We start from the raw sequence: 13,525 nt of genomic DNA on the forward strand, positions 1-13,525 counted from the left end.
TGATCTGGTTAGGTCCTGTGATGGTGTCACTGGTGTAGATATGTGGGCAGAGTTGGCATCGAGGTTTGTTGCATGGATTGGTTCCTGAGCGAGAGTTACTAGGGTGCAGTGTGCAGTTACTGGTGAGAATATGTTTCAGGTTGGCAGGTTGCCTGTGGGCGAGGACTGGCCTGCCACCCAAGGCCTGTGAAAGTGTGGGATCATTGTCCAGGATGGGTTGTAGGTCCCTGATGATGCGTTGGAGAGGTTTTAGCTGGGGACTGTATGTGATAGCCAGTGGAGTTCTGTTGGTTTCTTTCTTGGGTTTGTCTTGCAGTAGGAGGCTTCTGGGTATATGTCTGGCTCTGTTGATCTGTTTCCTTATTTCCTCATGCGGGTATTGTAGTTTTGAGAATGCGTGGTGGAGATTTTGTAGGTGTTGGTCTCTGTCTGAGGGGTTATAGCAGATGCGGTTGTACCTCAGTGCTTGGCTGTAGACAGTGGATCGTGTGATGTGCCCAGGATGGAAGCTGGAGGCATGAAGGTAGGCATAGCGGTCGGTAGGTTTTCGGTATTGGGTGGTGGTAATATGACCATCACTTATTTGCACCGTGGTGTCTAGGAAGTGGACCTCCCGTGTAGATTGGTCCAGGCTGAGGTTGATGGTGGGGTGGAAGCTGTTGAAATCATGGTGGAATTTTTCCAGAGACTCCTTCCCATGGGTCCAGATGATGAAGATGTCATCAGTGTAGTGTAGGTAGAGAAGGGGCGTGAGTGGACGAGAGCTGAGGAAGCGTTGTTCCAGGTCGGCCATAAAAATATTGGCATATTGTGGGGCCATGCGGGTGCCCATAGCTGTGCCACTGATCTGGAGATATATATTGCCATCAAATTTGAAATAGTTATGTGTGAGGATAAAGGCACAGAGCTCAGCAGCCAGTTGTGCTGTAGCATCATCAGGGATACTGTTCCTGACAGCTTGGATTCCATCTGTGTGTGGGATGTTCGTGTAGAGAGCCTCTACATCCATGGTGGCTAGGATGGTGTTTTCTGGAAGGTCACCAATGCATTGTAGTTTCCTCAGGAAATCAGTGGTGTCACGGAGATAGCTGGGAGCGCTGGTGGCATAGGGTCTGAGTAGAGAGTCCACATATCCAGACAGTCCTTCAGTGAGAGTGCCAATGCCCGAGATGATGGGGCGTCCAGGATTTCCGGGTTTGTGGATCTTGGGTAATAGAGAGAATAACCCTGGTCGGGGCTCTAAGGATATGTTGATTTGTTCCGGTGTTAGTGTAGGGAGTGTCCTGAGTAGAAGTTGCAGTTTCTTAGCGTATTCCTCAGTGGGATCTGAGGGAAGTGGCCTGGAGAATTCGGTGTTGGAGAGTTGTCTGGCAGCCTCCTTTTGGTAGTCAGACCTGTTCATGATGACAACAGCACCTCCTTTATCAGCCTCTTTGATGATAATGTCAGGGTGATTTCTGAGGCTGTGGATGGCATTGCGACCTACAACCCATCCTGGACAATGATCCCACACTTTCACAGGCCTTGGGTGGCAGGCCAGTCCTCGCCCACAGGCAACCTGCCAACCTGAAACATATTCTCACCAGTAACTGCACACCGCACCCTAGTAACTCTCGCTCAGGAACCAATCCATGCAACAAACCTCGATGCCAACTCTGCCCACATATCTACACCAGCGACACCATCACAGGACCTAACCAGATCAGCCACACCATCACCGGTTCATTCACCTGCACATCCACCAATGTAATATACGCCATCATATGCCAGCAATGCCTCTCTGCTATGTACATCGGCCAAACTGGACAGTTGCTACGGAAAAGGATAAACGGACACAAATCAGATATTAGGAATGGCAATATACAAAAACCTGTAGGAGAACACTTCAACCTCCCTGGCCACACTATAGCAGACCTTAAGGTGGCCATCCTGCAGCAAAAAAACTTCAGGACCAGACTTCAAAGAGAAACTGCTGAGCTTCAGTTCATCTGCAAATTTGACACCATCAGCTCAGGATTAAACAAAGACTGTGAATGGCTTGCCAATTACAGAACCAGTTTCTCCTCCCTTGGTTTTCACACCTCTACTGCTAGAACAGGGCCTCATCCTCCCTGATTGAACTACCTCATTATCTCTAGCTTGCCTGCATATATATACCTGCCCCTGGAAATTTCCACTACATGCATCTGACGAAGTGGGTATTCACCCACGAAAGCTCATGCTCCAAAACGTCTGTTAGTCTATAAGGTGCCACAGGACTCTTTGTTGCTTTTTCTGATGGAAGTCTGTTGTAGTCCAGTAAATCTGCTTAATAAGAATGTTAATGGTTCTATTTTAATCCTGTGAACAAATGTACAAGGAGGAATAAACAGCAGACGGCATTTTAAAACATTTGAAGAGAATTAAAAATACTGTAACAGAAAGAGATTTCATTCACACCAGTGGAAAACAGAAGACCCCCTGACATATACTGCTCCACCAAACCCAAAACACCTTTCTACAAATGAATAAACTTTATATCCAGCTCACTTGGTCCAGAAGATAGGGCAGTGCAGTGAGATTCAGGAGACTTCAGTACTATTCCTGCCTCTGCCACTGACCTGCTGTATGACCTTGGGCAAGCCATTTCCCCTGCCAGTTTCTGTTCTTCTACTTAGACTGTAAAATCTTAAGTGCAGGGGCTGGGACAGTCTCTTTTTACATTAGTACAATGCCAGAAATGATGGGGCTCTAAATACAGCTGGGACTTCTGATTGCTACTATACAACAAATAATTTCTATTTCTTTAAAACATCTGAACACCAACCCCTATTTCTTCCTTTGTGTTTTCCCCTATATCCTCTGCCTCTGGCTGCAAGACAGGGGATTCAAAATGGCATTTCAGATAATATAAACACACAGGTAAATGCCATGGCCCAATGGTTCCAGCGGTTCAGGAAAGAATTTGGCCCTATGCTATCATCCAGTGTTCAGGGATTTCTATCCAGGTTAGACCAGACCAGAGAGAGCAACTTCCCAAAGCAAGGAAACACTCTAAAATTATTCAGAGTGATGTCTGTGACATTTCTTGTGCCATTTCCAGTCTCTCTTTAGTTAAGATAAGCAGGTACAAGAGAAGGTGGCAATATTGCTTCATGTATCATCTTAATGGGGTAGAAAGAGTGGCTAGGCAATTACTTTATCTGCCACTCCCACCAGTAGATGAATATCTCCATGTTCAGAGGCACCCAGACTCTCTTCTAACCATTCACCATTCATCTGATTTATAGTATAGAAAGATAATTGTTCCTGGGACTTTTTTAGTACATGAGGTTGATGTTAACTTTCTTAGTACATTTTCAAATCTGCAATGGGATATTATGGCCAAGTGAATTTACACATTTACTGCTCTAAGGGCCATTTTCAGTTTGCAATTTCTCCAGGCCAGTGCCGCACAGGGAGAAGGTCATGGTAGTATTTCTTTCTTCATTAATACATTTCGAACATGGCCCAGAGACAGACATTTGTGATAGTCCAGAGGGAAAGAAGATTCCATCCCATTCAGGCCTCGAGGCCTCTTTGAAACCACATTGATCAAATTGTACCAAACAGCATGTGAATTCTTACCCAGCTGTTCCCTAGGGGCTCAGAAGCCAGCCGTAGAAGGCATGTTACTCTTTGGGTCATGAGGCACCACCAGCGGAGTGGCAGCCCTACTGAAGAAAAGGGGCACTATAGCGTACATGACCTGTACTTAAAAAAGCGGCCACAGGCGAAGCACATCAGAAACAACCGACATGCTGCTCAGAAATGTTTGCTTAATTACAGTGCTAGTTGGCCCAAGTGAGATCGCTCTGGCCAATAGCACTCCACCACTGTACTCTCTCTTCTAAGACTTTAGATGTTTTTTTTTGTATAATCATTCAACCGGTTAATTTTGTGTGTATGTAAAATCTGAATAATGAAAACGGCCATTAACAGGGAGTCTCCATGGTCTGCTGCACTGAGATGTGGGAGACACATTCCCCCAGAATGACAGAGGTTCACTACATCACCACACCACAAAGTTCTACCTCCTGGGTGGACTGATACTTTCCGCATCACATTGACAGTAGGCAGTGCTCACATTCCTACAATTCAGACAGACTGCTTCAACACTGATGCCGCCAACACACAGAAAGAGCCCATAAATGGATCCTGAGGCAGGAAAAACTTAGAAGTATAGTCTCACTTTTAATAATTATCAGTACAGTAGAACAAACATACTATAAGCCCAGATATGCTCTCTGCCCTATGAAACTTACCAATTTGTAGTTCTGGGTATATTTCATACAGACACCAATCCACATTGCAGTCACAGTGGGTTTTCTCAAAGAGGTTGTCTAAAACATCTCGTGCCACCTGCCGTTCATCCACCATCAGGGACTTAGTACTGTTATCATTCATGTGCACCTTGACAACAAGCTGAGTACAGAGTCATATAGAGTCAGTTAATTTCAGCAGAGAATAAAAAGCTAGGCTGGTCAAGAATCTGCTAAAAACAGATAAAGATTAAGGCAGACGGTTATTACTGATTCAAAGGCACCACATACTACACTGAACTGGGAGAATAATATATCTTGGGAACTTTTACATTCCGTTGGCGCCAAAGAAAAAGATCGGTTGTAAACAAAGAAAATTAAACTTTGTACTGGGTGTAACTCAAGGAAAGGCAAAATAGTTCACAGAGAGATCGCAGAATTTCAACTCTACCTCTCTGAAGTCTAGTAGATGTACAATGAAGGAAAATGCTAGGCAGAGTAGCCAAGTACAAAGTGCTCTTAATGAAGGCTAGAAAGAAATAGTTATTTATGTAACTGATTCTTCAAGATGCGATGAAGATGCGTATTCCACTTGGGTGTGTGCATGCCCAGCATGCTGGAGCCGGTGGATTTGCCTAGCAGTACCTATAGAGGAGCAGTGTCATGCCACATTGCCATAGTAAATTCCCTGGCTATGAAAGGTTGTACTGCCTTGACCCCCGTCAGTTCCTTTGCACTAAACATACACAGAGGATGGAGGATGGACTGTGGAATACACATCTGCACCACATCTTGAAGAACCAGGTTCATTAAGTAACCACTGCTTTTTCTTTAAGAGGATGCAGCCATGTATTCCACTTAGGTGACTCACAAGCAGTACCCACCCCAGGAGACAGGGCGCAGAGTCTACCCAAACAAGGATTGCAAGACTGCCCTACCAAAACTTGCATTCATCCTGGAAGATGCGGTAATGACATACTGGTTCATAAATGTATGTATGGACAACCATGTAGCCCCCTGCCAATGTCCAGTACTGAGATGTCACTAAGGAATGCTATTGCTGTTGCTTGTGCTCTCATAGAATGAGCTTGCACCTGCTGTGGGGGGTGTAGCCAAAGCAGTCTCATATGCAGTCTTGATACAGGATTTCATCCATTTAAAGATCGTCTGTGAAGAGAGCATTTGACATGGTCATGCGATCTGCATATGAGGTGAAACACAAAACAGTTTAGTCCTGTCCAGATAGAAAGCTAGAAATCTTCCTACCCATCAGATCTCTTCATTCAGTGTCTTTATCCTTGGTGGTGGACTTAAACCTGCCTTGCTGGGCTCTATTGTTCACTGAGGTTACAACTAGAGAATCTGGGGATGGATGGATGGATGGAAGTAAAAGCTCTCAAATCCCTGCATTAGAATGAAGGAGCACTTCTCCATGCACTTTGCTGCAAGTGGTACCAAAGCCGGTGTGCTCCAGCAGGCTCAAGGAGCACAGCCATCAGAGACCGAGATATAGGCAGTCTGTCCTAGTAGTCAGAGCAGGAGTCAGGTCTAGTGGGCAGAGCAAGCATCCAGGTTAGGGAATGAAGACAAGGGTCAGCACCAGAGTCAATTGCCAGTTACCAGAGCCACCGGGGGCAAGCCAGAGTCACAGTCAGAAGCCAGAGTCAGAGCCAAAACTGGTAGCTGAAAATCGGAGGTGAGGCATAAGGGCAGGAGGAGAGGCAAGGATCAAGCACAGAATGGAGCATGGTGGAAACAGGAGTGAAGGTGGGGGTAATGAGGGAGCCAGGAGCACAGCAGGAACCAGGAACAGGGCTGGATGCAAGAGGCAGCCAGAAGCAGGGTCCAATGCAGCCACAACAGGAAAGCACCTGTTCCTCCTCCTGGCTTAAATAGCATAGCTCGACCAATCAGTTGAGCCAGGCGATTCTCCAATCAGAACTCCCATGGGTGGTGCCTTGGCTGGGGCTACAGCCCTTTCAGCTTCTCAGCCCACCAGGTTTCAGTAGCCATTGGGTGAAGGCCAGGATGTGGCAGCTGTCTGGAGACTCCCAGGCCTGAGTTCAAGACCCAGGACATTACATCATCATTAATAGGGAGTGTGACACTCCCAGTGGCAGATGGCTGCAAGATATCTAGTAATTTGTGGATGTTCTTCTTCAGGATCTCCGCTTGGATACCTAGAGAAACAGCCATGTGCCACAAAAAGTCCTGGTAAGCATTGAAATCCTCCAGAACCAAAGGGGACGAAGAGTCAGGCAGCGCAGAATCACCTGGGGATGAAGATGAAGCAGTTAATTGTGCGAGAGCCAGTTTCTGCTGCTGGACTGACAGACCTGGATGGGATGACTCTGGAGGTGCCGCAAGGGGAAGGCTCTCCAGTGCCTGGGCCTGTACCAGATCAATGGTCGCCACCACAGACGTGCCCGGAGATCTCTGCTTAGAGATTGAGACGAGGAGCATCCCATGGATTCCATGGAGGCCACTGGTATGGATAGGGCATTGGTGACCACTAGGTGCCAAGTCAAGGGCTCCCACTCTGACCAAGAGATGAGTGCCAATCCTGGTACCCATAGCACTCCATGAATGGCCCCTGAGGCAGATCAGGTGATGGAGAATGAGAGGAGAACGGCATCCAGGTTGGGATCAAAGAGTCCCAGGCTTCAGGGGATAAAGGTGGAGCTAGCCCTGAGGTTACAACCAACTGTTCTGACTTGTCCATAGCCCAGAACAATGAGGGCTCTGGTGCCAATGGTGGAAATGGTACTGGCGGCACCAAGTACACCTTAGTTGTTTCTGGAACCGGCACCAGTGTTGATCCAAAGTGTAAGGGACTGGGGCATAGGTAGTCTTGCCTACTGGTCACAACTGGTCTGAGGTCTGCCCACCAAGGACAGTAGTTGCCGAGCAGGAGTTCGAGGAATCACATGAGACAAAAAGTCAGGCTGGAGTTGAAGACCGGAGATCAAACAAAGTCTGGTGTTGCAGCAAGTTGCAGTCTGTGTGATTGCCCAGACAACTTCCTGGGGCAACCGTTGGGGTTAAAGAGCATGTTTGGCCAGTCAGAGGGCTGCAGGGTACTGTCACTCTGGGTCTCTTGGGCAGCACTTCCTGCAGGACCTACTCTCCACGGTGCTCCCTGCCTGTGCCTCTGCATGGCCTCCCAGTGGGAATATCAGCTGTTTCAGACTCTGCAGACCAAGGGTCTAGTCCCCAGAGCCTTACACCAAGTCAGCAGTGGTACTGAAGTAATTGATGGTGCCACGGTAACATTGGTGGTGCTAGTTGCAGAGATGCTGAAGACTTTTCCAGTGCACTGAGCCTGACACCAGCCCCACGTCCACTCACTGTGGAAGGGAAACATCCAGTTAGAATGCCAACACTCACAGGTTCAGGAGCCTGTCCAGCCACCGGGGCTATAAAACACAAAGCCTTGGAAAAGTCCTGGACCCAGGGCAAAGCCAGGACAGAAAGACAGAAAAGGTCTGTTGCAGCCTCAAATGCCACCAGTGCAGAATCTACCGGCGCTGGCATTGCCCTCATTGGCACCAAACTCAATGGATGCCCCAGGGTCAGAACTAGAACCAGCAGTACAGGGTCTCTGACCTCCTTATGTGGTACCAGGGAGTAGTTGACCGGGATCTGTTCCATCCCTGTTCAAGCAGGTGCCGCTTCAGACAAAGATCCCTCACCACCTGCACCTGTTTGGTGAACAATCTGAAAAGCGAACACTGCTCCTTGATGTGGGCTTTGCCTAGACACAGCAAATACCATCTGTGGGGATCATTGTTGGGGATGGCCCCCCCACATGACAGACCATATTTAGAGGAACTGAGGAGAATTGGGGCAGCATCACCTCATATAGCCATAGGAGGGGCTACGACCATGAGATGCATGCATTAGCCCTCTGTGGGCAAAATTCTCTGGCTCTGGAATACACAGCTCCATCTACTCGAAGAAGAATATTGAATTGGATGTTTTAGTCTTAAATTAGGAAAAGAATGGAAGAACCTTGATATGCCAATCAGCTAACCTGGGTTCATGTGCTGCAATGATGGATACCAGTACAAGACTCTGCAGTAGACAGATCATCACTTACAGTGATTGACTGCAGAAACCAAAGAAGTTCATTATCCTCTTGAAGCACTTTTTAAATGACAGAAACAATGTGCATGTTTATTGTGAAAGGGAAAAGATTTTTAAAAAATTGCTAAAATATAAAAGACAGAGAACTGCAAATACACAGTAAGAATAGTCAAGTCATCCACTTGCACTAGAAACTGCAGAACAATTCCCTGCCAGGAACCATACATTGGAAAATTGGGAGAACTTCTCCCAATGCTGTAGCTTTAGTAAATACTAATTTTAAAATGTTTGCATAAGAGACTCTGCAGCAGAACAAATCTCTACTAAAGCAGAGGTAATACCACAGAACTAAAAGCAACAAGGAAATGTCCATACAGACTTTTGAAAAGGACCTGGAAAAGAGCTCTGTGTAAGCTTGAAAGCTTGCCTCTTTCACTGATACAAGTTGGTCCAAAAATAAAAGATATTACCTCACTCACCTGGCCTTGGAAAAGAAAAGCACATCAAAAAGCTAAACTGTATGTTTGCTCTGTTCTCAAGCCCCAAAATGTTTTTTTCTAAAATAAGGAGCCCAGTTGTGCTGGAGAATATGAAGAAAGTATGTTGGACATGCAAAAACTAAAACGCGTTTAGGAAACAAGGGGAATAATGTCTGGTTCCAGTCTGGTTCACAAATATGCCTGCAGCATTTTACACCATTTTCACAGCTCTAAGCCTCACGGTGTTTAACAGCCTCTTTTTAGAAATGAAAGAAGATTCTCTCTCTCTCTCTCCCTCTCTCTCTCCAATTTTGTTTTAATTTCCCTTAAACTTCATAGTAGGACACTAATTACAGCACAGATGGTATTTAGCAACAGGAGGACCATCACAGTCTAACTTCTAAAATACTCTGACTTTAAATAATTAATATCTTGCAAAAAAACAAAAAGATGCAAAATAAATTATTTGCCCAAACAGACATCACTTATTATGCAGGCAAAAGGGATAAGATGGGGAGTGTCTCTCTCTCTCTCTCTGTGGGAATTGTTTCAACTTAGACACCCCAAAATTCATAGGAGACCTGCACTGTATTTCCAGAGGCCCTTTGGCTCAGGTCTTTGGCAGCCTCCTCCCCTCATGCCTTACTCAGACTGGATTGTGAGGGTACAAAGCTGAACACTGCAGCTCCTGTTGAGTTCAACTGGAATTCTAGGTGCTCCTGAGGGTCGGCCCCTTACTGTACTGCTTATATCTCAAAGTGCCTTGAGGGGATTTTGCAATGCAACTCTATTGGAGCAATCTGGCTAAATCCATACACACTGCTTTGGAAAAGTACAGGTTAAAATTTTTGGTATCAGCTTAGGATGATTGAATAATATTTGATCATAGATTCCAATTCCTTAAAACAGATTATAAGGATACTGGGCTTTGTCCAGATTTTGGAATTAAGAATTATAACCTCTCTCAGTTCTGTCAGAGGTAGAGTGATAGAATATTGTTCCTTCAGTACCTGAGATAAACTACGAGTACAAGATAGTGTTAAATGTACATCTTAAAATGTACAAAAAATAAAGGAAGGATATGAAGACTAACATTATTTATAATGTATTACAATGAACTCTGACATACATACATATATACACACACACATATACACATTCAATTGTATATGAAGTTAGAATTTCAATATTTTAAGTCCTACCTTTTTAACCTTCGCTTCCTTCAGTTTTTCCAGTGCAAGTTTAATCTTGTCGGCTTTTGCTTGTGTTTCTAGTTCTTCCTGAAATAACAGCAAGATATTCAAAGGCTCTCTGTTAAATAAATGAGCAAAGTGCCATGTTTCTATGCAAATAGCTGTTCATAGTTATTTAGATCAACATCACAAGGCCTATCAAGGGAAACTTTATTGACACAGGTGCCAGCTACACTAAATCAATGGACACTGATGGCTTAGCCCCCGTTTGCCCAAAACGTAATTCTGATTCACAAGACAAAGGCTCTCTGTCACCCACCCATAGATCTCTCACAGGATAGTGAGATTATCTGGGCAATGCCTCACAGATTGCTGTAGAACATGGAGACAGATCTCCCCTATGCTCACATGAAGATAACTAACATACAATAGATGTGGCAGTAAGGTCTGAACTGAACTTGTAAAGGGAAAAAAGTGATTGCATCTCGGGAGGCAGTTTGGCTGCTGAATGACACAGCATTGTGGACAGTAGCATGGAATAGCAAACTTATTGCCTCTCAATTTATGCCTTTTAGGGCTCGGAGAACAAGCATTTCCAGGATCATATTGACCACCTGGTTTGCAACCACATCATGCACAAACTGAATCCCAAGTCACTGTAACAGCTAGAAGTGCCTGTTTTCCTTTGTGGATGTTTCTCTCTGACATGGACTTTCCAACAGTTCTACATGTCTTCATCACCTCACGAGTACATTATTCTAATATATTTTTATAAGGAGCTACACTTAGGTTGGTAACCACCTCTGACTTCTGAGATCATGATGGGCTACTAATGCAACACTGAGACCTGTGTTTCCCTCAAGATCCTCTGCCAATTCCCCAAATTCAGGGCTGTCTCTCCTCAGTTTTTCCCATTCTCCTTGCCCTCAGGGAAGAATCTCTTGTTGGTACAGTCACTGGTGATATTTTCAAATGACCAGGGAGGAGTATAAAAATATCATTCAGCCAATCTGCCGTGGAGGAAAATTCCTTCCCAATCCCAAATATGGCGATCAGCTAAACCCTGAGCACGTGGGAAAGACTCACTAGCCAGACACCCAGGAAAGAATTCTCTGTAGTAACCCGGGAAAGAATTCTCTGTAGTAACTCAGACCTCACTCTACCTAGTGTCCCATCACAGGCCATTGGGCATATTTACCACTAATAGTCAAAGATCAATTAATTGCCAAAATTAGGCTATCCCATCATACCATCCCTTCCATAAATGTATCAAGCTTAGTCTTGAAGCCAGATATGTCTTTTGCCGCCACTGCTCCCCTTGGAAGGCTATTCCAGAACTTCACTCCTCTGATGGTTAGAAACCTTCATCTAACTTCAAGTCTAAACTTCCTGATGGCCTGTTTATATCCATTTGTTCTTGTGTCCACATTGGTACTAAGCTTAAATAATTCATCTCCCTCCCTGGTATTATCCCTCTGATATATTTATGATTATTCCCTATATCTCCCCTCAGCCTTCTTTTGGTTAGGCTAAACAAGCCAAGCTCTGAGTCTCCTTTCATAAGACAGGGTTTCCATTCCTCAAATCATCCTAGTAGCCCTTCTCTGTACGTGTTCCAGTTTGAATTCGTCCTCCTTAAACATGGGAGACCAGAACTGCACACAATATTCCAGATGAGGTCTCACCAGTGCCTTGTATAATGGTACTAACACCTTCTTATCTCTACTGGAAATATCTCGCCTGATGCATCCCAAGCCTGCATTAGCTTTTTTCACAGCCGTATCACATGGGTAGCTCATAGTCATCTTGTGATCAACCAATACTCCGAGGTCCTTCTCCTCCTCTGTTACTTCCAAGTGATGCGTCCCCAGTTTATAACAAAAATTCTTGTTATTAATCCCTAAATGCATGACCTTGCACTTTTCACTATTAAATTTCATCCTATCACTATTACTCTGAGTCCAGTTTACAAGGTCATCCAGATCTTCCTGTAGGATATCCTAGTCCCTCTCTATATTGGCAATACCTCCCAGCTTTTTGTCATCCGCAAATTTTATTAGCACATTCCCACTTTTTTTGCCAAGGTCAGTAATAAAAAGATTAAATAAAATTGGTCCCAAAGCTGACCCCTGAGGAACTCCACTAGTAACCTCTTTCCAGCCTGATAGTTCACCTTTCAGTATGACCCATTGTAGTCTCCCCTTTAACCAGGTTCTTATACACCTTTCAATTTTCATATTGATCCCCATCTTTTCCAATTTAGCTAATAATTCCCCATGTGGAACCGTACCAAATGCCTTACTGAAATCGAGGTAAATTAGATCCACTGTGTTTCCTTTGTCTAAAAAATCTGTTACCTTCTCAAAGGAGCTCAGTTGGTTTGGCACGATCTACCTTTTGTAAAACCATGTTGTATTTTATCCCAATTACCACTGGCCTCAATGTCCTTAACTACTTTCTCCTTCAAAATTTTTTCCAAGACCTTGCATACTACAAGATGTCAAACTAACAGGCCTGTACTTAGCTGGATCACATTTTTTTCCCTTTCTTAAAAATAGGAACTCTGTTAGCAATTCTCCAGTCATACGGTACAACCCCTGAGTTCACAGATTCATTAAAAATTCTTGCTAATGGGCTTGCAATTTCATGTGCCAGTTCCTTTCATATTCTTGGATGAAGATTATCTGGGCCCCCCGAGTTAGTCCCATTAAGCTGTTCGAGTTTGGCTTCTACCTCAGATGTGGTAATATCTACCTCCATATCATCATTCCCATTCCCACTGACCTAGAAAAGTGGAGACGTGGCAGAGCTGGGATTAAAATGCAGTCCTTTCCCGATCTTTACCCTGTGTTCTACGGGACAATGGTACAGTTTTACACAGCTGAGCAGGCCCTCCTTAGGGCCAGAGGTCACACTAGCTGCTGAGCACAGGAGCCAAGTCAGTTGCAAGAAGCTGGCCAGAGCTGACAACAACCCTAGTATTGCAGCCTGGACTATAATTAATTAACCTGGGGCCTTCCCAAAAATCTAGGGACCTACACTCAAGATTTTCACAGACCCTAAAGGCCAGTCACAGGTGTCTATAAGGCGGGAGGAGCAGCATGAATATTTTATTCTTTACTAACAAACAAACCAAGAAATCAGTGACAAGCTTCCTGTCCTAGTTATCAGTTTGCATTGACCAATGGCTGTTCAAATCTCTCACCATAAAAGCCAGAAACACTGAGATTCTCCTTTACAAGCCAGAATGTGATCATGGCCACAGGCTTTGCAGGTCCCAAAGACAACTTTTGCCTCTATATAGCAGCTATCAAAAAACTTTCCTAAACTCTACTAACGTGTATTCAACTATGAACAGTGTCACTATAGGCTATTTCATGCCAAGTTGGAATGGACTATGGCTATCGTTATTGCCTGCTCTATAATGGGCATCTAACATTCAACAGTTTATGGTTGTTTTACAGATAACATTTTAAGTTAATTCATG

The 13,525-nt window shown here is 44.7% G+C and overlaps 1 protein-coding gene across 4 annotated transcripts in view; it reads right to left on the reverse strand.

Moving 5' to 3' along the window:
• APBB1IP (amyloid beta precursor protein binding family B member 1 interacting protein) overlaps nt 1-13,525 on the reverse strand; it is a 130,367-nt gene that overhangs the window by 61,627 nt on the left and 55,215 nt on the right. For all 4 annotated transcript variants that reach the window (XM_030550300.1, XM_030550298.1, XM_030550297.1 and 1 more), the window contains exons 5-6: nt 10,048-10,125; nt 4,284-4,443 (exon numbers count right to left, since the gene is read on the reverse strand). In XM_030550300.1, the coding sequence (XP_030406160.1) occupies nt 4,284-4,443; nt 10,048-10,125 (238 nt within the window). The remainder of the gene's footprint in view (nt 1-4,283; nt 4,444-10,047; nt 10,126-13,525) is intronic.

This window comes from Gopherus evgoodei, chromosome 2 (assembly GCF_007399415.2).
Source record: "Gopherus evgoodei ecotype Sinaloan lineage chromosome 2, rGopEvg1_v1.p, whole genome shotgun sequence".
Classification (NCBI taxonomy): Eukaryota; Metazoa; Chordata; order Testudines; family Testudinidae; genus Gopherus; species Gopherus evgoodei.